At 47.6% G+C, this 24,522-nt stretch overlaps 5 protein-coding genes and 1 pseudogene across 5 annotated transcripts; 1 reads left to right on the top strand and 5 right to left on the bottom strand.

Annotated features, from left to right (window-relative positions):
• Window positions 1–150: 150 nt before the first annotated feature.
• Window positions 151–3,382, bottom strand: LOC130116405 (claudin-4-like; annotated as a pseudogene).
• Window positions 3,383–3,898: 516 nt separating this feature from the next.
• On the bottom strand, window positions 3,899–5,202 carry LOC130116261 (claudin-4-like). Its single transcript, XM_056284157.1, has one exon. The coding sequence runs from the start codon at window positions 5,098–5,100 to the stop codon at window positions 4,543–4,545; it is 558 nt and encodes a 185-aa protein (XP_056140132.1). The 5' UTR covers window positions 5,101–5,202; the 3' UTR covers window positions 3,899–4,542.
• A 4,695-nt stretch (window positions 5,203–9,897) lies between these two features.
• LOC130117313 (claudin-like protein ZF-A89) lies at window positions 9,898–10,530 on the bottom strand. The gene has a single exon (XM_056285524.1). The coding sequence runs from the start codon at window positions 10,528–10,530 to the stop codon at window positions 9,898–9,900; it is 633 nt and encodes a 210-aa protein (XP_056141499.1).
• A 4,239-nt stretch (window positions 10,531–14,769) lies between these two features.
• On the top strand, window positions 14,770–15,402 carry cldn29 (claudin 29). Its single transcript, XM_056285513.1, has one exon. It carries the CDS (start codon window positions 14,770–14,772, stop codon window positions 15,400–15,402), a length of 633 nt encoding a protein of 210 aa, XP_056141488.1.
• A 2,673-nt stretch (window positions 15,403–18,075) lies between these two features.
• Window positions 18,076–18,711, bottom strand: LOC130117292 (claudin-4-like). Its single transcript, XM_056285502.1, has one exon. It carries the CDS (start codon window positions 18,709–18,711, stop codon window positions 18,076–18,078), a length of 636 nt encoding a protein of 211 aa, XP_056141477.1.
• A 1,373-nt stretch (window positions 18,712–20,084) lies between these two features.
• Window positions 20,085–21,603, bottom strand: LOC130116509 (claudin-4-like). Its single transcript, XM_056284424.1, has one exon. The coding sequence runs from the start codon at window positions 21,406–21,408 to the stop codon at window positions 20,764–20,766; it is 645 nt and encodes a 214-aa protein (XP_056140399.1). The 5' UTR covers window positions 21,409–21,603; the 3' UTR covers window positions 20,085–20,763.
• Window positions 21,604–24,522: the final 2,919 nt, after the last annotated feature.

The following is a 24,522-nucleotide window of genomic DNA, read 5'->3' as shown; positions in this document are numbered from 1 at the left end:
CCCCTCTTACGTTCCCTTTTCGCCTTGAATTGTATTCCCGTCTCTTCAGCATACCATAAAGGCATTTAAGGTTGTGCTTTTCTTTGTTTTTTTAAAGTTTCCAAGTAAAAAAAAAAGAGAAAAATTGTCCAGCTCTTATCCTATCCCCAATTATCCTGTGAACACATACGGAATGGATGCTGAATAAAAACTAAACGCCGTGGAGATGTTTCAATAAGCAAAAGACTTCCCTCTCCTTATGTTTTATCAAATTATTTTACAACATAGTATCAGTAGTTATAAAGAGTCGTCAATGAATGACTCATAGGGCACTTATAAGCTCTTACAGCACACTTGTTGACATCCGACGGCTCAGTAACAATGCAAGCCATCGTATAATTTTAGGGTTAGCCGTCAAGCGAGTTACGTATGGGCACACTGAGCGTGGCCCTGCAGACACGGGTGTTTGACTCCTGTCAGGTAACTTACTCCATATGGGGCGGAGTGCCTGAATTGGATGGGGGGGGGGGTAGACTATATCTACATAAACAAAGAGAGAAAAACACGAGGACATCCAAAATCAAAAGTGAATGAGAATTTGGACCTGACATTTCTGAGCCTGAAGGTTAAGTTCAGACACACAGTCCTAAAAGGTCAAAGTTGGGGGGGCATGGCGGCGTTGACAGCCTAGTCTGGTCAGCGATATTAGGAGGAGATTACGTTCATAATAAAAAGAGGAAGAGGACTCAAGATACACCATTCCAGCCTGGCAGCTAATGTTAACTGTTATTAGCAGAGCGCTAATATTAACAAGTGTGTTGTAAGCCCTTACACATGCCCTGTTACTCATCTGTTAGGGTGAGGGTCACTAGCTACAGCTACTCATTACACAGCATTACACAAATAACAAGCACTAAGTAGTAAGTAATTGGTGTTTTCTATCATTTTTTTTTATAGTGAATGCTTTGTTCTTGCCTTCACAGATGCCCTGGTCTATCCACATCAGATGTATTGTAATAATTGAGCGCTGTTGTTGCCCTGCTGGGGATATCGTGCACCAACACAGCCTGATTAGCTTGGTTTTCCATTGATAAGGTTGCCCTCTGGTTTCCCCTGACATGTGCGTTACGATCAAAGCTGCTATGTACAGACTCTCTTCTGCTCCCCGGGGCTGGATTATAAACTCCCCCCTGAGCTTTATTCAAGGAGTTACGGTCATACGCGTGGAGCGCATGCTCTGCTGTTCTATTAGGTGTATTACGGTTGTAAGGTCTTCCATCGCTGAATCCATCGGACTTCACTGTGGCTGTACGAGAGGGGGTCTCGCTGAATTGAGATTGGGAGCTGTAGCTGTACGGCATGTAGACACGCTGGGAGGGGTCGGAGCTGTTTTTGCCAGAGCAGACGAAGCAGATCAGGGCCCCGCCGAGGAGGAGCAGGAGCGAGGAGGCCCAGCCGATGTAGATAGAGGAGCCCACCTCCCTTTTCATAGCTGGCACCACCAGGGGGTCATTATAGACGGAGATGGTGTTACCCGCAGACCAGCTGACAGAAACTAGGCACAGGATGCCAGACAGGACGCACAGAGCTCCACCCAGCAGAGCCGCCTGCAGCAAGACAAACCGATGATGTCACTGTGAGAAGCTTCTTCAGCCGTTTGTCAGGATCCACATGATGGATGGATCTACTGCACCACAGATAATGTTCATCTTTACAGGTCACTTCATTTGGTGTTGAGGCTTGGAGATTATTTATTCATAAAAAGATTTTCATACCAAGTCTACTTGTTACATGTGGAAAAACCAACTTCACTTAATTCTAGAATCTTCTTGGAGAATGGATTTTTTTTTATTATCCTGTTTCCAGGTATTGTCACTAATTTATAAAAGATCCTCAAAACAAGGAAGAAAAAAACTATAAACAAGTCAAAACTATCTCACCCCAAAGGCCAATTTGTTTTCAGTTAAGGTGTTAAAAATCAATGCTGGATTGAATGGCTTATTGGGATGAACTTGTTTTTTTGTTTGTTAATTTTTTGCAGTTTCGCTGCATTGGCATCCCAGCAGGGCGTGCATTGCTCAGGTAACAGCATAATAACCAGGTATTACAAATCGCAGTGCGTTATGAAAAGTATGACCATAATTTCAACACCTTGGTCTTGGAGGAAGAGGTGGACTGGGCTGAAGGGTTGTCAGGTGGTTCACCGCTACAGTTGGCAACTCCTCCGCTCAGAATGGTGAAGATGAAGCCCAGGAGGCCGGTGAGGATGGACAGCAGGGTGAGGGCGCGCCCCGCCTGGATGTCCGAGGTCATGGTGAGGGCCGTCGTGTGCTTCTTACACTGCATCTGACCTGTTGCCTGGACAACACAGTGCAGCCACAGGCCGTCCCACACCTGGAGGAGTGTGGGTATGGTATGCGTCTTTGGTAGCAGAATAGACTTTGCAGATTAAGTTACCTGTTGCTGCTTTTTTGTGAAGTCAAGATGGCCCACAAAGCACCGACCTTATTTTGCCTTTTTCTGTGGCTTGAAGTAGTTCATATACTCAAGTACAACCACCTGGAAAGCAAGGATTGACACCTAGTCTCTGTACTAATATATGCAGAAAAGTAGAGGGGCCCACTTTAACACTGGGACATTTATATGGAATGAGGTAAGGAAGCATCCATCCACCCATCCATTATCCAAACCGCTTATCCTGCTCTCAGGGTCGCGGGGATGCTGGAGCCTTTCTCAGGAGTCATTGGGCGGCAGGCGGGGAGACACCCTGGACAGGCCACCAGTCCATCACAGGGCCCACACACACACACACATTCACACCTAGGGACAATTTAGTATGGCCGATTCACCTGACCTACATGTCTTTGGACTGTGGGAGGAACCAGAGGGAACCCACGCAGACATGGAAAGAACATGCAAACTCCACACAAGAGGACGACCCAGGACAAACCCCAAGGTTGGACTACCCCGGGGCTCGAACCCAGGACCTTCTTGCCGTGAGGCGACCGCGCTAACCACTGCGCCACTGTGCCGCCTTAAGGCAGCATATTGTTCGTTTTTAAAATTATGCATATTGTAAACATTGATATCCCACACGTTTTCAGCTGCATGTCCACCAGCCATTTTTCTTGACAACAGGGTGAGGCCTCGGCAACGAAAGAACCAAAATGTAGAATAAACAAGGACTCCACACAGCCCGGGTGGCAACGGTCCCCTCAGATATAAGGCAAGTAAATGAAACGAACATCCAGGTGTCATCTTAACTTACCGACTGTGCAGTGACAATATTCGCTCCCACGAAAGACGTTTCGCGCCACATCGGCAGTCCACAAGCCAAGCACACTCCTATCACACCCAGCAGGCACAGCGCCAGACCGCCGACCTGCCTGCCCTGCCCTTCCATTGAGGAAATCTACACTTTTTGACTCACTTAAGGATGGAACAAAAAACGACCTCTTCTTCGTTGTCCTCTTTCGTGTGCTAATTAAATCAACGTGTCCTTCGTCTCATTCTCCCCCTTTCAATGGGAAGCTGTTCACGGCGCCGTTAATACCACACTGTGTAAACCAGGACACAACAGATCAACGAAGAAGCGCAAACATTTTTCCAAGGGGGGGGGGGCGTTGTGTGTTTTTTGTGCTCTGTAAATATACAGAGGATAATCTGAAACGTCTCTTCCTCTGATCCATATCCGGTTATTTTGTCCATTCATGCGCAGCAAAAGGGCCGCCGAAACCTGCAACACACACAATATGCCTCAAAGTTACGCCTCCTATTTTTTTTTGGCATTTGAGGCCTCATGACCTCCGCGGAGAACCATGCACCTATACGTCTTTGCTGACACATTTCTCATTCTAAAAATGAAAACACAAAACAAGACCAGAAATGTAAAACTGAATTTAGTTTATTGGTTGGAAAAAAAGCGGATCGGTGGCGCCGTGGTTAGTGCGGTCGCCTCACAGCAAGAAGGTCCTGGGTTCGAGCCCCGGGGTAGTCCAACCTCGGGGGTCATCCCGGGTCGTCGTCTGTGTGGAGTTTGCATGTTCTCCCCGTGTCTGCGTGGGTTTCCTCCCACAGTCCAAACAGATGTAGGACAGGTGAATGGTCCATACTAGGTGTGAATGTGTGTGTTTGTTGGCCCTGTGATGCCTGGCGGCCTGTCCAGGGTGTCTCCCCACCTGCTGTCCAGTGACTGATGGGATAGGCTCCGGCATCCCCGTGACCCTGAGAGCAGGATTAGCAGTTTGGATAATGGATGGATGGTTGGGGGAACAAAAAATACACACCCACCCACACAAACCAATCACAAAAATTACTCTAAGACCACAGAGTGCAATGCAGTACACACCCACGGCATATCGTTTATTCTGCTTTAAATTGCCACGAAAACAAGAACCCGCTCTACAACCTTTAAAACATTTTACACATCTGTCCCAAAATCTCACTGTAGTGCAATGTAGTCGTGTCAAAAATCGATAAAGGAGATCTCTGAAATATGTTGAAACACTCCGGGGAGTATCTCAACTCAGGGACGGCAGTATATGCTCCTTCCGCCTCTCGTCCTCAGCATCTGTAGGTGCTGCACAGCATGCCCCCTCCAATGATGAGCAGAGCGCCAGACACCCAGCCCACGTATATCGATGCCCCGAGCTCGCCCCTCCTCTCCTCGGTGGCCAGAGGATTGTAAAACCCTGTGATGATGATGTGGGCTGACCAGCTGACGGGAATCACACACAGGAGCCCCGCCACCATAAACACCACCCCGCCTGCGATGCCGACGTTGGCTTTTGTGAGCCAGTCGTCGCGAAGGAAGTTGCTGCAGCGGGCCCCGGCCACGGTGAGCCCGATGGCCACCACGCCGACAGCGATGGAAACGCAGACGAGGGCACGGGCGGCCTGCAGGTCCTGGGGTAGAGCCAGAAGGGAGTCGTAGGCTTTACACTGCAAGTGGCCCGTGCTCTGGATCACGCAGTTCATCCACAGACCTTCCCAGAAAACCTGGGAGGTAATGATGTTCGCCCCCACAAAGGCAGTCACCTTCCACATGGGTAGGCCGCAGATGAGGCCAGTACCCAGGAAGCCGATGAACGCCAGACAGAAACCGAGGAGCTGGTGGCCCATTCTCGCAACACAAAAAGAACACGAGACATACGTTTGACACGTCAGAGAAGCTTAGTTGATGAGTTGTTGAGCGTTGTGCCTTCTTCCTCTCGCAGAGAAGCCTTTCAGCCGCTGGTAAACAAGCAAAGCAGTCAGCAAGTGGCATATAGTTTTACACTGCAGATAAGAATGAACAAGGAGGGGACTAAGCTATTTTGTGGATCAGGTTTCCTGCTCGTCCTGATTCCTCAGCGGAAGGAGGGAGGGGAGAGCAGTTACCGTGAAAAACATGCATAATGAACTTGCTCAAAACCCAGAATTTAGCAAATGGACAAGTGCTCAAGGTGGGCTGATACTCACCGGTATGCCGTACCGGCATTTCTACATTTTACTCTTTGGTGTGCCGTGACTTTTTCTTGCACGCCGGCGCTTCTCAAAAGCTGCCGGTACTCTTTTTCTGCCCTGTCCGTAGCAGGTTCTCTGGGGGAGTCATAATGGCCCTAAATAAACTGCATCACCCAGGGGCCACTGGGGGGCAATACATGACGTCACCCGTTCCCGATCTCGCCTGCCTGCTTTTCTCTGTTGGCGGCAAGTCTAAATGTAAAGAGGAGAGAAACTGTCAGATTTGGCCGGGCGGGAATACAAGGAAATAAGGGCATCCGTCCGGCCTGATGACTTCCTTGCACCACACACTAAAGCTAGTATTTATTTATTCTAATTGAAATGGTTGTCCCCTCGATTAAATAAATGTATGTACTGATCAACAATATCTAAGTATATTGTGGCGAGCAGGCGTGGAAGAATGAGTCGAGAGACAGAAGTCTTCAATCGCAACTCCCGTGTCCCATACGCCACATGACCCAGGAGTGCCCTTTATTTTCACACCGGCCAGAACAGACAACATAGCAATGTCCCCCCTGATGTCACAGCTGGCGACGTCAGTCTAAGTCATGGTCCTAAGGTCAGTCCACAGTCTTCTACACAATCCAAGTCAAACCCCCAAACAAACAACACAGTATCCAAAACATTTAAACACATAAATCAACAATTTCAACTAACACCAACAGTCAGTCCCACGAGCCCCTGCGCTCCCCCAGCACAGAGCCGCCAACAGTCACAGAAACCACCTGTCTCGGTCACTACATAGCCCCCACCTGAGGGTTAAGTCGACCCTATAACCCAATACATAGTACCCCAAAAGTCCAGGGTGCCGCCACTGGCGAACAGACCGGCTAAACCAGTGTGTGTCATAGGCCCCCTTCTGCCACACTCTGTTCGGAGCCGGCTCAGGCCCCAGCGGGCGTAGCTCCATGTCTCATCGACAGCCAAGACAGTAGAACTGCTCCCTGAGGCGGTGGAGAGTCTTGGCTTTCCCGTAGTGCCCCACCCCCACCAAGCCATGGACCATCTGGAGAACATGGGGGCGGCACACATAGGGCACCAATAGCTGGAGGAGGTCGTTCCCTCTTCCGGGACCTTGCCACCTCCGGTACACAAACCTGTCATGGAGCTAGAAGTTGCCCCTCAGAGTTGTAGGCCTTACCTCAGGCCCCAGCACTGACACTTCTGTCTACTTGGGGCACAGCCCCATTTCCAGCCAGCCCTTCACCAGCGCAAGGGCCCTGTCTTCCTCCCACTGCTGTCTCAGTTGCTGCATTGTCAATGGAAACCACTTCTCGTTGCCGGCGGTCTGGATGGCCGCCACTGTCAGCATCATCTGGCTCCAATCCTCTTGCTGCTGGCAGCACTCCAATGCTGCACCCTTGCTCAGTGGCTGCTAAGCGGCGGCTGCTCGGCAACAGGCTGTCTGGTCCCTAGGCCTGCTCCTCTCCTGGCTGGACTGGAGGGCCACAGTCTTCGTGCCGAGGGCTACAGTTGCCTCCAACACATTAACAAGGAATCCCCAGTGAGTAAGCAGGTCTAGGCCAATGATGCACGGGTCCCGGATTTTGGCGAACCAGAACTTGTGTATCAGCTCCTGGTCCCCAGCCTGGACTTGCAGTGACCTCTTCCTTCTCATGTCAGCCTTCTCCCCTGTCACCATCATCAGCTGGGTGCTGGTTGGTGACCATGCCACCTAGAGGGGGCTGGTGGTGCCCGGGAGGATGCCAGGTTACGCCAGGGAATTGGTAGACCCTGTGTCTACCAGGGCCTGGCAGGATCGACTGTCGAGTTGGCAGTCCAAATACAGTCCTTTGGTGTGACTTAGGTGGCCAACCAGCATGCATTGGCTATGAAGGGGGGCTAGAGACTGGAGTGGCGATCCCCTCACTAGGCAACTCCGCCATCGTTTCCTAGCCCAGCACTGGCTTTCAGTGCCAGTGCTTGGCAGTTGCGGGCTATGTGACTAGGCTCGTCACACCGGTAACAGTGGTCAGTCAGCTGGGGTGGAAGTCACCTGGATGTTGTTGGAGGCCATCGCCGAGACTGCTGTAGTGGAAGCCGAACTCGGTAGACCTCTTCTACTGCTTCCTTGTCATCAGCCAACCTGATGTGCAGTCGGAGTGCGGGGTCCTTCTGCTGGATAAGCTGCGTGGAGTGTACCACCTTGGCTCGTTCAGCTTTGCAGAGAGCCTCGTTGAGCACCTGGGGCATGGCGAGGCGAACATGCTGGTGCAACTGCTCTGGCGTCAGCCCCCGCAGGAAAGCGTGGAGGAGCTCCTCTTGGGTAGCTGTGTTGAACTGCAGGTAACCGTGTTGGGTGTGTAGCTGTACATCTGCAGCAAAGGTACCCAGGCTCTCTCCCTCTTGGTGGTGGCAGCTGGCTAGCTGCTCCCTGCTCTGGTCAGTGAAGAGTCATTGCCCAAATCGCCTCTCCAGTGCCATAGTCAGGGCTTGGAGGTCGTGCTGCTCCACCGGGGCTAGGTTGAGGAGCACCTGCAAAGCCTTTCCCTCCAACACCAGAGCCAGGCAGATGGCAGATTCCTTGCTGCTCCATCCACTGTGCCATGCCACTAATTGGACTTGCAAGGGATACGGCTCTAGCTGCGTCATCCCGTTGTAGTTAGGCAGCTTGGCTGGTGTTCTATGCGCCGTGTCTCTCCTGCTCACTAGGGGGCGATTGGTAGTGGTGGGCAGCAGGCATTCCCCGGCGCTGGTACTCCTGGCCTCTAGGTGGCGATTGGTGGCAGCGGGCAGCATGCGCTCCCTGGTGGTCGTCCTCCTGGCCTATATGGGACAGTTGGTAGTGGTGGATGGCATGTGCTCCCCGGTACTGGTCCCTCTAGCCTCTAGGGGGTAGTGGGGCTGCGGTGCACTGGAGCCATGGGCTGGAAAACTTATCGCTGGTGGGCTCCGTCTTTTGTCACACCAAGTGTTCCAAGCGCCAACGGGTCTGTCCAATGTCCCGCTTCAGTCTCTGGATCTCCCTCTTAGTTCTTCAGCTCAATCCCACCTCTGACACCACGTGGCGAGCCGACGTGGAAGGAGGAGTCGAGAGGTCTAGGTCTCGTTTCAGTCGCAATCCCCGTGCCCCATACAGTGCATGACCCCCGGGAGTTTGCTTTTATTTTCACACCGGTCAGACAGACGACACACGACGTCTCCCCCGAGGTCGCAACTGGCATCAGTTCAAGTCACGGTCCTAATGTCAGTAATAGTCCCGAGTCAAACCCCCAAACAAATGACACAATAACCAAAACATGAACACATTTAATCAAGTCAATATTTTCAATTAATACCTCAGTCCCATGCAAACGCGTAGCCACGGGTGGGCAAAGGTGGGCAACGCCCACCCAGTTGGCACTCCCGCCCATCCAATCAGAAAGCTTCACTTTGACTGGCAGTGCGTTTCGCAAATACCAGCAGCTCCTCGTCTTTCTTTCGCGCGTTCCACTCTGGTTTGTCCACTAGCTAAAGCCACACGAGATTTGATGATGCTGTTGCAGTGTCTGCAGGGTCGTGGATCTGAGGCTAGCTTACTGCGTGTCTCTTGGTGCCTGTGTAGCTACTGGAGTTGGAAGTACGCGTTGCAACGTAGCGGTTTACTGTACTTTTTGTGGTCACAAAATGTAGCGACACACTAATTTGAGTAATGATATTACCGTTACTATTAAAGAAAACGTTATTTGCGTTACCATGTTAGACCATTATTGAACGTTTGTGATTATTCTCCCTCTGATGGAGTTGGAAAGCAAGTCTGCTGCATAACACTATATGGTGCAATATGGCACAACATTTTAGAATATATTCCACAATGGATTATTTTCGTCAGCCTCTGAAAATGTTCATAGGGCATGCAGAAATTCCAGCTGCTCTATGCACAGCTTGTGTTATATGATTATGCTGCTATACACGTACGGACTGTGCCCATCTGGTTTTTGTCTGTGCCCACCCACAATCAGATTTCTGGCTCCGCGCCTGGTCTCATGAGTCCCTGCACGGAGCCCCCCCCCCCACTTATTTCACTGTAGAATTTCAGAATCCAATAGTGACTTTACAAAAGTAAAGAGTACTGGCACTTTTTCCATTCCAAGCACGTAAATGACGCGCAAGAGATGTCCTTAAAACCCAGCATACCCGACTATTTGGGACAGTACATGTGCGTTTGGTTCTGCCTGTTTTCAGGTAGTCTGGCGCCATATCTAGCCCGTTTATAGTTGAGAAATCGGACTGGACCCTCCCCACGAAAACACAAGTCAGCCAGGTTCGCTTTTCTTTTTAATTATTATTCAATCAGCGCAAACACAAGATTCAAAAATAACTCATAAGAAAAATAATTAAAACAGTCGAGAGTGCTGGCGCAAAGTGTTAATTGTAGACCCATTAAAGAAAATAAAAAAATAAAACACTTGGGTAAAAAAAACAAAAAAACATTTAAACGTACGCCCTCCCGCTGGCTGCTGAGCGCGGGGCAGAGTACTTGACGGAGTAGCCTCGGTCCCGGCGCTGCACGCACTGGCAGCAGAGGAGCGCGCCACCGATGAGGAGCAGGCCCGCGGAGCCCCAGCCGATGAAGAGCGACGCGCCGAGCTCCCTCCTCTGCGCGTCCACCATGACGGGGCTGTAGAAGTTCCGGATCACCTCGTTGGCAGACCAGGACACTGGGATCAGGCAGAGGATGCCGCCGACGATGAAGAACAACCCCGAGGCGACGGCCACCTTTCTCTTGGCCACCTCGTCGCGGACGCAGTTGGTGCACTTTCCCCCGGCGACGGCGAGCAGAATCCCCATGAAAACCACCAGGATGGAGATGACCACCAGGGCCCTGGCGGCTTGCAGATCACGGGGGAGGGCCAACATGGAGTCGTAGATCTTGCACTGCATCTGACCCGTGCTCTGCTTGACGCAGTTCATCCACAGGCCCTCCCAGAAGATCTGCGCCGTCACGATGTTGTTCCCAACAAACGCGGTTACCTTCCACATGGGCAGCGCACAGATGATGATGTCCCCCACAAAGCCCATGGCTGCCAGGAAGATCCCAAAGAGCTGGAGACCTGTAGATGACATACTACCTGCACAAATCACTCAGGGGGAGGGGGGAAAAAAATCAACAGAACCTGACCAAACAGTGATGAAGATTTGCTTCATCAACAGCAGCATACAACAAACGGGGGAGTGTTAGCCTGCTAGCTTTTATATTCATTTTGCCAGGGCTGTGGTTGCTCTTGATTGGTAAATTGAAATTGGTCAATTGGTGGCACCTGCGTCAGTGTTGCAGCTGGTTGGCCATGTTAACGTTCTATCACGTGGTTAGAGGAGAGGCGAGTGGTAGATTTCATTATTCTGACCAGGCAGAGATGTGGATGAGATTATGGGCCGTTGTGTGTTGGTTTTAGTTGGGAAACGTGTAGGCAATATCAGGGCTAGGAGACTTCTGTTTACTGATTTGGCTGAGCTTGGCTGAACAGTGTAACTTAGATAAGATTGGAAATTGACAACAAACAAAAAAAAAGTGCTGGGATTTTTCCACAGTGCAGCACTCTATCTAATGGGTAAGGATGAAATAGAGCACATTCTGAGTGGTGCAAAGCAACAATACACAAAGTGTGTGTGCGTGTGTGTGTGTGTGTGTGTGTTAGAAATGGTGCATTGTGCTCCACCCTCCATAAATCCAAACCTCTAGTAAGCAGAAGTTTTAAGCCCATGACACTTTATTTGAAAGTGCACGCTGGTCTTGCGTTCACCTCCATATTTGACATGATTTTTGCTATGAGTAAGCAGAGGGATGTCACTCCGGCAAACTTGTATTGGAGTAAAATGGCGTGCTTTGTCAGAATAAACTCAAGCCTGTCTTCCTAATGTGCTCTTTCATTCATCCTAACCTGCCATAAAAAACAAACAACAAACAAACATGGAGGGAGATATAGTCACCTGGACTGTCTGGAAACAGCTTTACAGTGAATTATCTGTCAACACCGGAAACATTAAATGTTTATTGGTGGCGGTTCAGGTGCTGCCATTTTGGATTTCCTTTCTGATAAGACTGAGACAGCTTTATGATCAAGGCTCGTTTATGACACCTTCTGCTCAGACAACACCCATCCCCACCGGTGGACGTCTGATGAAACGTCCCATCGTCCCTGTTTCAGAAGGGCTTGAATCTACAATACGTGTGTCTGTGAGTTCAGTTGGTATTGGAAACGTGATCCAGGCGAGACCAAATCCAGGCCAAATCTTCACGGGGGCGAATCCGGGTCGAATCCGAGACGTGAAGGCTACGTTTACACTGCAGCTCTTGACGCCCAGTTCTGACTTCTTGCCTTTATCCTCGCGAGACCTAGGATTTTTTTTCTTTTTTCAATTTTGATTTTGAAAAAAAAATATGTTTCTTTTACATAAACTAAGTGTCGGGGTTGTAAAAAAAGACATTTCAAGGAAAACAAAATAAACTTAATTGATATCGCAGCGAGTTCAAATTCACTAAAATCTCACTGAAAGCATTCCTCTGGTTCTAACACACAACAACAAAAAGGTATTTTTAATGTGATATTTTAGGACTTAAAAAAATCTTTCTTAAATAACATATCAAAATTTAGTTGTCAGGCATCTTTTGCACCCACTATTGCAAGTTAACAAGGTCCAGTTGTAAAGCTTAGGTTTTCCTTTTGAAGGCACATCAGGAATTGTCATGATAGCATGAAGTCTGGCAGATACAGCTCCAAATCTGTAATGTCCTCTACAGAGGAGCCAGGTGCATTGGCTGGGTCTCAAGAGATATCTGGAGGTTTTTTTTAACACCGTTTTAAATCACTTTTAAAAGTGACCCATATCCGATTCCTGTGCTTGCTCCATAGCTCTGGTTTAAGCTTGAAACAACCCACATTAGTAGGCTGATGCGAGAGTTTGGCCTCAGATGCAGAAGTAAACAGTCTATACCATGTCATTCAATATGTGACAAGCGCGTGAGAGGGTCGTATTTCGAGTGACGTGTGATTCACGATGACCTGAAAAAGTCACAATGGAAACTGTCAGATTCCTTTCCCATTTATTTCCACGTATGAATGTGGTCAAAATAAGATCTGAAAATATCTGATTCCATGTGACTTACGGTCGTAGCACATATCAGAGTCTGAATCGTGTTTAATGGACGTGTAGGTTTGCACAAACAGGACATTTGACTCCGGGTTTCATGGCTCCCTCAGTGTACTTAACACAGAATAACAACACTACAACACCACAATCTGAATAATAAGATTCAATATGTGGGGCGTCCGGGTAGCGTGGCGGTCTATTCCGTTGCCCACCAACACAGGCCTTGATCATAAAGCTGTCTCAGTCTTATCAGAAAGGAAATCCAAAGCCAGATGTGGGTATGTGTCCTGGTCGCTGCACTAGCGCCTCCTCTGGCCGGTAGGGGCACCTGTTCAGGGGTGAGGGGGAAAATAGCATGATCTTCTGACACACTACATCCCCCTGGTGAAACTCCTCACTGTCGGGTGAAAAGAAGCGGCTTGCGACTCCACATGTATCGGAGGAGGCATGTGGTAGTCTGCAGCCCTCCCCGGTGGAGCAGCGACCGGGACGGCTTGGAGAGCGGGGTGATTGGCCAAAAACAATTGGGGGGAGAAAGGGGGGGTAACAACAATAATAACAATTAATAATATTCAATCTGTGTCACATGTGAGCAAAAGATCAGAACTGGATCATTTGAGCCAGGCAGTCTGAGGTGGCGAATCCAACTCAAAACTAATGGGGCCAAATCTGCTGTAAAGACTGAAACCAGAACAATGCCAGTCCAGATAAGCACGGTGACTAACTGTAATAGTCTACCATCATAGTAAAGGTCAAAAGTTTCCTACACTTCAATATATCTAGGATGCCAAGGAAGGATGTTTCAGATTCTAGTTTACCCATGTTTCAGAGATATGAACGGATAATAATAAAAAAGAAGCAAATTAGATTGCATCTCCTCTGTACAGGATTGATATTGATAGAAAAGTAATATTCTTGTATTCAACCGGTTGTGAAAAATGATCCGAGATCAAGTCAAGTCCAAGTCGCTATGCAGTGGCATCTGAGACGAGACTGAGACCTTCAAAATGTGGACTCAAGACCCTACTCATGTACCACAGCCAGAGCCGGCCCAAGTCATAAGCGAACTAAGCGGTTGCTTAGGACCCCCGCACCAGCAGGGGGCCCCAAGAGCGCTTGAAATGTCAAGTGCGACAGGTTGATATATATATATATATATATTTTTGTGTGTGTGATATATCATATCAGTATTAATCAACAAAAAACAAAAACTAAATATTGTGATATAATGTTGTTATCAGACTGACAAATTAATGCTACTGGTTTAATCATTTCCGCTGCCTATGTCAGAGCTGGGGTCAGGTTCATGCGCATTATAACTGTAAGCAAGTACATCGCGACAGTATGTCACCTAAAAGGGTTTATCTGTCTAGCACAGAGAAGCGAAAGAGGAGGACAAAAACAGCAGGATAAAGGTATGTTTCCACAACCAATTACGGCATGTTATCATGAACATTCACTAGCAATAACGTTAGTTAAATAGATGCCTCAAACGAGCCAAGGTGTGGTGAGCTAACGTCAGCTAGCATATTTTGCTAGCTAGATGGCTAGTGCTTTAATCTAACATTAGCTAACAAAATATACCAGTAGCGACAGTTACCCCTTTAAGATACAATCAAGCATGGACATAATATTGTCAGTGCTGGGAGGTGGGGTTAGCGGGGGGGGGGGCAAATCAAATTCTGCCTAGGGCCCCATAAAGCCTTGGGCCGGCTCTGACCACAGCCCAAGGCAGCAGATTAAGATATGTGATAACAAATACTTGGTTAGTGGTAAAATAAGATGAGACACATGATAACATATATCTTATCATCCAATAAATGAATGATTTTCTCATTAGAATATTCACCCAGTAGTGTCAACAAGAACAAACAGAAAAATCCCCGGCTTCAAAAAAAGCTCATGTCCTCATTCCTCTCTGATGTTTTTTGCTCAGCCGTTGCGGGAGCACTAAAGGGTTTCTTTGTGGGAGAGATCTTTCTCTGAATGAACTCCAGGGCAACATGATAGATGTGTATATCTAAGCAACATGGTCACAGCCCACTCAGAGGAGGGGTGTTTCGAGGGATACTGCATTTATAAGCGCTCACCCCTGTAGGACACCCTCTAGTTTGTGGGTTTGGGAGAACTAGGAGAACGGTCTTCTTCTTCTTCTTCTTCTTCTGGGAGAACGGTGTGCCAGGAAATTTAAAAAAATAAAAAGTATCTGCAACAATGGCATCTTTAGGACTACAGATCCTGGGAGTCGGCCTGGCGGTGCTTGGATGGGTGGGAAACATAATCATCTGTATCCTGCCTATGTGGAAAGTGTCCGCATTCGTTGGGAACAACATTGTGGTTGCACAAACCATCTGGGAAGGACTGTGGATGACCTGCGTGGTGCAGAGCACGGGGCAGATGCAGTGTAAGGTCTACGACTCTCTGCTGGCCTTGCCCCCGGACCTGCAGGCGGCCCGGGCCATGGTGGTCATCGCCATCCTGCTCTCCCTGTTTGGCCTCCTGCTCTCCGTCGTGGGTGGGAAATGCACCACTTGCGTGGGGGATCGAGCGGCAAAAGCCAGAGTGGCCATCTCTGCGGGCGCCTTCTTCATCCTGAGCGGGGCCCTGTGCTTGGTGACGGCGTGTCTGCCTGCCAACACCATCATAAAGGACTTCTACAACCCCATGGTCCCTGACGCGCAGAGGAGGGAGCTGGGCGCGTGCTTGTACGTGGGTTGGGGTGCGTCAGGGCTGCTGCTGATGGGAGGTGTGCTTCTCTGCTGCCAGTGCCCATCTAAGGAGGACAGGTACAACGGAGCGAAGTATTCTCCACCCAAGTCTACAACGCCAGGGAGGGAATTTGTCTAAATGTGTGTTTTACTCATCGGGTTGAACAAGGGACGCAGTATTATGTCTTCTGAAAGACGAGTTTTGTGTGTATTAACAAAGTGTAGCCCCTTGTCTGCAAGAATAGTGTCATCCCCTCTTAGCTTGGTGCAGGATCATGCTTTAACCAGTTTTATATGGCTTCATCTGTTTCATGCTGTGCTTTAATTTGATGCAATTCAATCCGGCCTATTCTCAGCCAAACGCCTCACAACAAATGCACTTCAGAAAAGAAAAACAAAAGGACTGCCACTTATTGTTGGAGCGGTGCCATGTGAGTGAAAATTTATATTTTATTTCTCATAAAATAATAAACTGTATTTTTGACACCATTTTGCCAACCGTGTTTTTCTCTCTCTCTCACAACACACCTGATAGCAAAAACTGGGGTTGCCAAGAAGGGAGGTGGGCAGACTCGCAATTAAAATGATGGGTAGACTCGCCATCCACTTGGCTGTCAAAGTTTTCTTTTCAAGTGAAAATGTGTGCGCACAAAACAAGACCGTTAAGAGGGACCGGTTTTAGTGAGCTGCCCTGACTTGGCAGATGTGCCGGCACCGGGCGGTGTGTAAATATCCATGCTTTGGAGATGCAAAACAGGCTCCCTGGAAACACGTATCCAAGCATGGACAACGCGCTTATTGTCTCCTTCTGCAACCCTCGTTTGCCTCCAGACAGAAACTGTAAATTTCTGTCCTCATCCAGGGCCAGTCGAGTACGGCGTGGCCAAGATCCCAGCCCGCCTGGTCCGATAAAGTCCCAAGAGACCACTCCCGTAAATACCAACCTCCCCTGTCATGAGCGGTGGAGAGAGGGCTTGTGTTGAGGAGATAAGATGTGCAGCATTACTTTTGTCTTTATTGGGGTTTACACATGCACAGAGCAAACCAACGAAGAAGCTTGATTTATGGTTTATGCATGTTATATATACATATATACACACACACAAACACACACACACATATATATATATATAAAATCAATTTATTATCTAGTCACTATAGTCAGTTGAATGTACTGTGATACACATCTTTCTGTCTGTCTCTCTCTCACAGACACACACTACACATAAACATCCTCCAAAATTAAGCAGACACCTGCACCAATACACACTCTTTCTTTCCTTTTATGGTCATTTCTTCACATAAGAACATCATTATCATAATTATAATTGTGTATATATATATATATGTTTATATATGAATAATATAAATATATAACTATATTATATATATATGATATTATGATTATAATAATTATCAATCATAATGATCATAATTATGTTATGATCATTATCTTATGATCTTATTGATAAGAACAGGAGACGATGGTTGCTGCATAATACAAACAGTTACAAAGAAAATTAAAATGTTATTTTTCACAGCTGAAACAGAATTACCAAGTTCCCTCTTTGACCATTATAACAATTTACTCATGTATTATTAGTATGAAACTAAAAAAAAAACTAGAAAAAGTTTCACTGCATTGATTATATTTTGTGTTGGGCCATCCTACATCTAAAAAAACCAAAACAAGTCTTTATGTCACATATTTCATTGCTATCAGTTGGACGTTCACATATGATTTCTAATATGTGAACATCCAGTATTGTAAGGTCACTGCTCATTGTTCAGTGATCTTACAATACTTTCTTCTTCATTGCTGAACAATATTGTGTTTCAGAGGGGTTTATGACGGTAGCAGAGGTCCGGGGCCTCCACAGATGCGCTGAGCAGAGCTGGTGGACACTGCGGCGGTGTGACCCCTGGTTCAGAATCCCGGAGGCGGAGCTTCAGCTTGAGGGTACTTATATGAAGAATGTGCGGTTGTATCTGTCACTGACACACAATGTCCTCACAATGGAAGTGGTAAACTGTAACTCACGAGCAGACAGACGGGCCGAGAAAGCTGGTTAGAACCGACTGGAAATCCTCTGGTCAGAACCGGAAAGTGTCTGCATCTCTCAAAGGGCCAGTAGCCTTACCAGTAGACTCAAGTGATAGGGATACTAGCTGGAGCCTGTGATAGCAACAGGCAATCATCTTGCTGTAACATCAATAACTATATCTTGCCAATGAATAGTAAATAATAATAAATGTAAAGGGCAGAGACGATTACCGAACTTTATAAACTGCTCTTCTTAACAAGGGCTTTCCTACAGTGACGCAGTTTCAGCCCACAGAAAAAAGGCACAAGGGAAATTTGTACGGCTAGGGTGAGATAGGACACGTGTTTTCATGTCCAAATGACTAGTTACAGCTCTTTTGACAGGTACATATTTACGTCTCCAGGGAAAATAAGCAAAGCAAGGTAAAAAAAAAATCATATTAATGTATTCCATCCCAAATGTTCTGGTTGCTATTTTAAGCTCCTTTAAAAAGAATGTTGCAACAAGTATATCAAATCTTTAACAAAAACTGTTTTTTTTTAATTAAAAGTCTAAGAAGAACGATGGTGGTTGATCAACCAAACAAAAGCATGATGAGATGTCATCAAGAATGTTCGGACAGCTTTCTTCACCTTTTAGCAACAACTGGAAAGTGTTTTCTACAAAGTTGAGGTGGAGGCGCTCTTTTGAAACAAACATGAAAACTCTTGGTGAGAGTCCATAATTAACATCTAGGTACATCTTTTCATTCATCTCAGGCTAAACACTCACACGTAGTCTCTGGCTGAGGATGCGGTCCTAACTGGGGCAAACTTAGCCGCCATGTAAGGTCCATTCTCCTTCGGCGGGCAGTTGTTGCAAAGCAGGCCTCCTCCCAGGAGCAGCAGCCCAGAGGAGCCCCAGCCGATATACAGGGCAGCCCCCAGCTCCCTCCTCTGTGCCGCCACCACCAGGGGGTTATAGAAGTCCCTGATCACTGCGTGAGCCGACCAAGACACCGGGATGATGATGAGCAGGGCGGCTATTATGAAGATTACCCCGGACACGATGCAGGCTTTGGCTTTGGCCACCTCATCCTCCACGCAGTTGGTGCATTTCCCTCCGACCACTGCCATCAGGACCCCGAACACTCCCACGATCACAGAGATGATGACCATGGCTCTGGCAGCCTGCAGATCATGGGGTAAAGCCAGCATGGAGTCGTACACCTTGCACTGCATCTGACCCGTGCTCTGCACCACACAGCTCATCCACAGTCCTTCCCAGATCACCTGGGCAGTGACGATGTTTGCTCCAACGAAGGCCGTAACCCTCCACATCGGCATGGCGCAGGTGATGATGGTGCCCAGCCAGCCGATGAAGGCCAACAGCACACCCAAGATCTGGAGGCCCTGAGAAGCCATGGCTGCTCCGCTGCTGCTGTCTCTGTCACCTGAGCTTTATTTCTACCCAGCAAATGATGGATGTAGAGTGACCGGACAGTGGTTCTGCTGATACTGCTGTGTTAGATCAAAGTTCTGCCAGGTTAGCTGTGGTGTTGGGGGCTCTGATCCAATCCACTCTCAGACCTGCTTGTGGAGTTGTTATCGTTGCTCTGGTGCCCCAATGTCTGCCACTGTGGAGATCTTGCTGTAAGAAGTTGACAGGGTCTTGTTATATCCTGTTATATCTATCAGGGCGGGGTTTTGCTGCTCCCATACAAGAAAAAAGGAGAAAGCTGACACTGGCTCTCCTCCCCAGACCTTTGTTTGGTCTTCTGTGGTCATTGTTCCCACACATATACGCTTTACAACCTCAAGCAATGCCCCAAGACAGGGAACAATGTCCAGTCCCCACCTGTGCGTGCTCACACACACACACACACACACACACACACACACACACACACACACACACACACACACACACACACACACACACACACACACACACACACACACACACACACACACACACAGATGCACTCACACAAGCTGTGCAACACGTGCAAACATACACAACACAATAGACAATAGAGTTGGGGGGGGGTCAGATCACCTTCATTTCAGCTAATCCAAGTGGTGAATTTTCTTTAAAATCCCTAAGCTCAGTTCATTTAGTTCTCAGTTGAGCTCAGTGCAATTCAACTCAATGTAATTAGATAACTAGCTAGCTAGCTAGCTAATTAACTAGATAGATAGATAGATAGATAGATAGATAGATAGATAGATAGATAGATAGATAGATAGATAGATAGATAGATAGATAGATAGATAGATAGATAGAGATTTGTCAATGAATTGAAATAGTTAACAATAATTATTCTGAATGAACTCCAACCCCACCAGACAGCTGTCCTTTCTCAGCTCAGTGAGACTATAACAGTACCACAATGTCACAGCAGATGGCGGTGCACTGTGTTTTCCCATTAAGGAAATGCACCTGTCTGGGTCACACATGTAATAGATTTAATTTGCTTCCCAGATCTAGAGGCTTGATGTTCCTTGTTTTTTGTTTTTTTGTTTTTTGTTTTTTTCCGTGCCATAGACTCCTCTAAAAAGATTTGCATGGAAAAGCTCCAAGCACAGGGCCTCTTCCCTCTCATAGCCCGGGCACTTGACCAGTGGTTTGAGTAAATATTGTGCTTGTTCAAATATATTCCTAACCACTAGCCGGTTTAGCAGGGGGTTTGGACAAAGACCGGTTTGAAGTATTTAGTCTCTTGCTGTTTTGCTTTGCCACACCTAGACCTGATCTACAGGAAAAACAGACAATAGATGCTTCTCAGGTGTTTACAGCGGATAATAGGAGCTTTATTTCAGAATAAAACGGTTACTTCTCATAGATAACGGGAGGAAAATGCAGGGCAGCTGATGTCCAAGCAAAGGATCAGTTTACGATAAACCTTAAAAAAAACATTTAAATAATTAACCACATTTAGCAGAACGCAGTATGGATTCTTTAAGCGTGAGGTCATTCGGTTCGTGTTGGAAACAGAGCGGCACAGTAACGTGTGGATTCATTATGGGTGTACGACAAAATAAAACACAAGGAGGGCAGATTTCACATTTATAAACAAAATATTTATTTATAGTCTTACTGGCAGCTAATGAAACTCATCCATATTGGCCATTTAAACATTGGACACACATTATAAAAAGGTAGCATAGTTTCAAAACAAGTGAAAACGTTTGTTAATAATAATAATAATAAAAAAACATGCTAAACAAACATCTGTATGAACAAACACATAAACAGGTGATTGTGTCAACATAAACATTTGATTTCTTCTTTGGGTGTGGTTCTTAACCTCTCATGAATACTAATACACAGGAATAATCATTGTTCAACACAACCCTGAAAACGTTCTGAAATATCTAAAATATCAACAGTGTAGCGCGGCTACAGTCCCAGCAAAGAGCCACATGTCTTATCTGTGTACAGAAACAGGTTTCTGTGCCGTCTCCTCTCGTATTCTAGACATAGTCTTTTCCGGATCGCGGGCCTGAGGCCTCAGAACTGGCTGCTTTGTACCTGGCTGTGTAGGAGCCTCCATCCTTAGGAGGGCAGTTGCAGCAAAGCAGCCCCCCTCCAATGAGCATGAGGGCGGAGGCGCCCCATCCGATGTAGAGCGCGGCACCCAGCTCTCTTTTCTGGGCGCTGACCATCAGCGGGTTGTAGAAGTCACGGATGATGGTGTGGGCAGTCCAGCAGACGGGGACGAGACACAGAATCCCGGCGATGATGAACGCGACGCCCGACGCAATGCCCACCTTGGCCTTGGAGGACTCTTCCTCCACGCAGTTGGTGCACTTCCCCCCGGCCACAGAGAGCAGGATAGCCATGATGCCTACCACGATGGAGATGACAGTCAGGGCCCGGGCAGCCTGGAGATCTGAGCTGAGGGCCAACATGGAGTCGTACACCTTACACTGCATCTGGCCCGTACTCTGGACCACGCAGTTCATCCAGATGCCCTCCCAAGAGGTCTGCGAGGTCACGATGTTGCTACCGATAAAGGCGGTGACCTTCCACATGGGAATGGCACAGACTACAATGGCCCCAATCCAGCCCAGGATCCCCAGGGCTGTTCCCAGCATTTGCATCCCAGCGGACACCATCTTAGTTAGACCTGTTCTTTGTTGTTCTGGGGTTGGATGCCCTTATTTGCCGTCTGTTCCTCTTTGAGTAGGCTGTGGTATGTGGTGTCAAGCCTTCTTTCTCTCTGCTGTCTCTCGGCGTGACGTAAAACCTGTGGGTTTCTTTTGTCGCCTTTGCTTTTGTGATATAAATAAGGGAGGTCCTGTTGCTGCTTTCTGAGTCAACTCAATGTGAGCAGGCTAAGAGGAGAGCAGGAACATATGATCTCCACTGTTGCGAGGGGAGGGGCCACTGGAGAAACACACCTCACCATCATCACTAACCAGCCCTTCAGGTCCACCCCCACCTGTACCTACCCCCCCCCCCACACACACACATACAGAGTTTACTTGCAGCAGCACACATTCTCTCCCTCCCCCACCACCTTTGCTGTCGGTTAAGAATTGCAGACTTAATATTTCTTTGTCTGTCTTGACACACGGTGCAAGTTAATACGCAACTGGAATGGATGTGAGGCCAAACACTGAACACTGGGCAGCATTTTAAGTGAAATGGTTGTCAATGCTGTGGTGTCTCCATTGTCTTTTGGCTATCTTATTCCCCCCCCCCAAGGTCTCCCCTCCCCCCTCTCCAGTCTCACCTCAAGTTGCAGGGTGGGGCTGGATGCATGAGAAGTTCCTCGGCCTGTTTCAAATACCAGTGAATCTGATACAAACCTCTGAGCGACCAAATATGGTCATGTCCCCTGTGATGTCACTTTGTCACACTCTGTCACACTGCCGCACACACGTTTGCTCAACGTTGTCCGTGGTCACCTTATACAAGAACAGTGTGACTTGAGGGTGGGCTTCACCCCTGTTTAATTAGAAAAAAAAGGAAAGGGGCAATTGCTTGAATTTGTACAAGTTTGCTCAACATTAGTGAAGAACCCAAGGCTGAGGCTGGAAGTTCTTACACACATACAGACAGACAGACAGACAGACAGACAGACAGACAGACACACACACACACACACACACACGGTGCAAACATATTGTCCACATGTCGAGCTGTACACAAACCAACACAAAAAAACCTGTATATCCATGCGATGCTTCGTTCATTCATTTATTCTTATAACTTATGATAATTTTTGTCCTTTGCCTGGTCCTCGTGTGGGTGTGCATGCATGGCCACCCAAGGGTGACAGTGTGCATCTCTTGCCCATGTAGGTACTCTACGCCGGATCTACCATATGGGCAACTGGACATGTGCCCAGGGGCCCCTGAGCGTTAAAGGGCCCTTCGTGATGGGAGAAGACCCTATGCGTTTTTTGTTTTTTTATGTCGAGCTCCACAGATATATGACACAGAGCCCATTGCCTTGATAATTATCCGATCAGAATGAAATAAAAGTTGTTCCCATGAAAATTAAGTGACACGGTTGATTGTTTTATTGGTGAGATGGCTGGGCAAGTGGCGACTGGCGAGCGAGCGGCAATACACTGTATAGATTGGCTAACGGTCAAGGTGGGCGGGGATAGAGAGCAGGTGGTTTACACTGCACAGATTCAAGATCAGTTTTTCTTAAACCAAGTCAAGGTTAAAAACGGTGGAATTAACGTTTACCTGACCCACTATCAGTTGTATCAGTGAGGAGTGTGCGGGAAAATTTGCCAAGCAAGCAGAAAATGGACGACGTTACCCAAAAGCCCAGCGGTGCTGCCAAAAGAAAGGAAGGAAAGGAAACGGAAGTGAAAGAATCGGCCACAATAAAAATGTCCCGCTATTAAGTAGGGTTTTTTTTCCTTTCAATAAAGCTAAACCAAGTGAAGAAGAGGGCATTCCGGTGGAGGATGTCGAGCTAGCAAGTAGTAACGATAGCATGGAAGCGTCTACCATCGGTCGCAGCAACGCACAGCCTCAGCTAGCTAGCAACGAAAACGTTAGCCGGGAAGTCTTTAGCTCCCGCAGCGACACACTGCCTCTGCTAGCGGTACAACAAGGTAGGGGAAAACGACGGAAAAACGGGAGAAGAAACGGACAAAGACGGGGGTGACCAAACAGTGGAAAGTAATGTAACGTTTCTATTCGTCCGTGATCGTTACAGTAACGTTACTTCAAGCTCATTTGCAGTGGCAGGTCCCATCATTTGTGAAGACCCTGCGTTATGGGGGATCGATTCCAGAGCAGAACTTGTAAAGGTAAGAACCATTTGATAATGTCTGTGCATTGAGCAGTATTAGCTGTTGTGATTGTGTGTTACTGTGTATATAAATATACAGTCATGGATGAGTTTGTTTGATATGCTGTTTGCATAACGTGTATTGCATCACTGGGATGTGATACCGCTGTATTGTAGTTGAGTCAGTTTGTCAAGTTCATTATATGTTGGTTTCTGCTGTTCTGTGTGAAGTTGCCTATATGAGCCTTATTTTGAAACCTGCATTCAGCTATGCTGTGTGATTGCCTTAGGATGGCATTGTAATAAGCCTTTTCCTAGTCAGTCACATTATTGTGTATCAGCAATAACTGGTGTCCAAAGTAACGGGGAGTGCGGAAGAGAGGTGAAGAAGAGAGCGCAGGCAGGGTGGAGTGGGTGGAGAAGAGTGTCAGGAGTGATTTGCGACAGAAGGGTACCAGCAAGAGTTAAAGGGAAGGTTTACAAGATGACCGGCTATGTTGTAGGGCTTGGAGATGGTGGCACTGATGAAAAGACAGGAGGTGGGGCTGGAGGTGGCAGAGTTGAAGATGCTAAGATTTTCACTGGGAGTAACGAAGAAGGACAGGATTAGGGACAAGTATATTAGAGGGACAGCTCAGGTTGGACGGTTTGAAGACAAAGCAAGAGAGGCAAGATTGAGATGGCTTAGACATGTGTGGAGGAGAGATGCTAGGTATAGTATTGGGAGAAGGATGCTGAATATGGAGCTGCCAGAGAAGAGGAAAAGAGGAAGGCCAGAGAGGACGTTTATGAATATGGTGAGAGAGGACATGCAGGCGGCTGGTGTGACAGAGGAGGATGCAGAGGACAAGAAGAAATGGAAACGGGTGATCCGCTGTGGTGACCCCTAACGGGAGCAGCTGAAAGTAGTAGTAGCAGTAGAGTAATACCTGGTGTGCTCTCTGCTTGGGTGGTTTTCAGTGAAGACAAAT

This window comes from Lampris incognitus, chromosome 8, assembly GCF_029633865.1.
Source record: "Lampris incognitus isolate fLamInc1 chromosome 8, fLamInc1.hap2, whole genome shotgun sequence".
Lineage (NCBI taxonomy): Eukaryota > Metazoa > Chordata > Actinopteri > Lampriformes > Lampridae > Lampris > Lampris incognitus.
The sequence above is the reverse complement of the archived record's forward strand: the minus strand, read 5'-3'. Positions and strand labels throughout refer to the sequence as shown.

Excerpts from the sequence above, each read along its gene's own strand:
- cldn29 (XM_056285513.1), top strand. The coding sequence starts at position 14,770 with ATGGCATCTTTAGGACTACAGATCCTGGGAGTCGGCCTGGCGGTGCTT.
- LOC130116509 (XM_056284424.1), bottom strand. The coding sequence starts at position 21,408 with ATGGTGTCCGCTGGGATGCAAATGCTGGGAACAGCCCTGGGGATCCTG.
- LOC130116261 (XM_056284157.1), bottom strand. The coding sequence starts at position 5,100 with ATGGGCCACCAGCTCCTCGGTTTCTGTCTGGCGTTCATCGGCTTCCTG.
- LOC130117313 (XM_056285524.1), bottom strand. The coding sequence starts at position 10,530 with ATGTCATCTACAGGTCTCCAGCTCTTTGGGATCTTCCTGGCAGCCATG.
- LOC130117292 (XM_056285502.1), bottom strand. The coding sequence starts at position 18,711 with ATGGCTTCTCAGGGCCTCCAGATCTTGGGTGTGCTGTTGGCCTTCATC.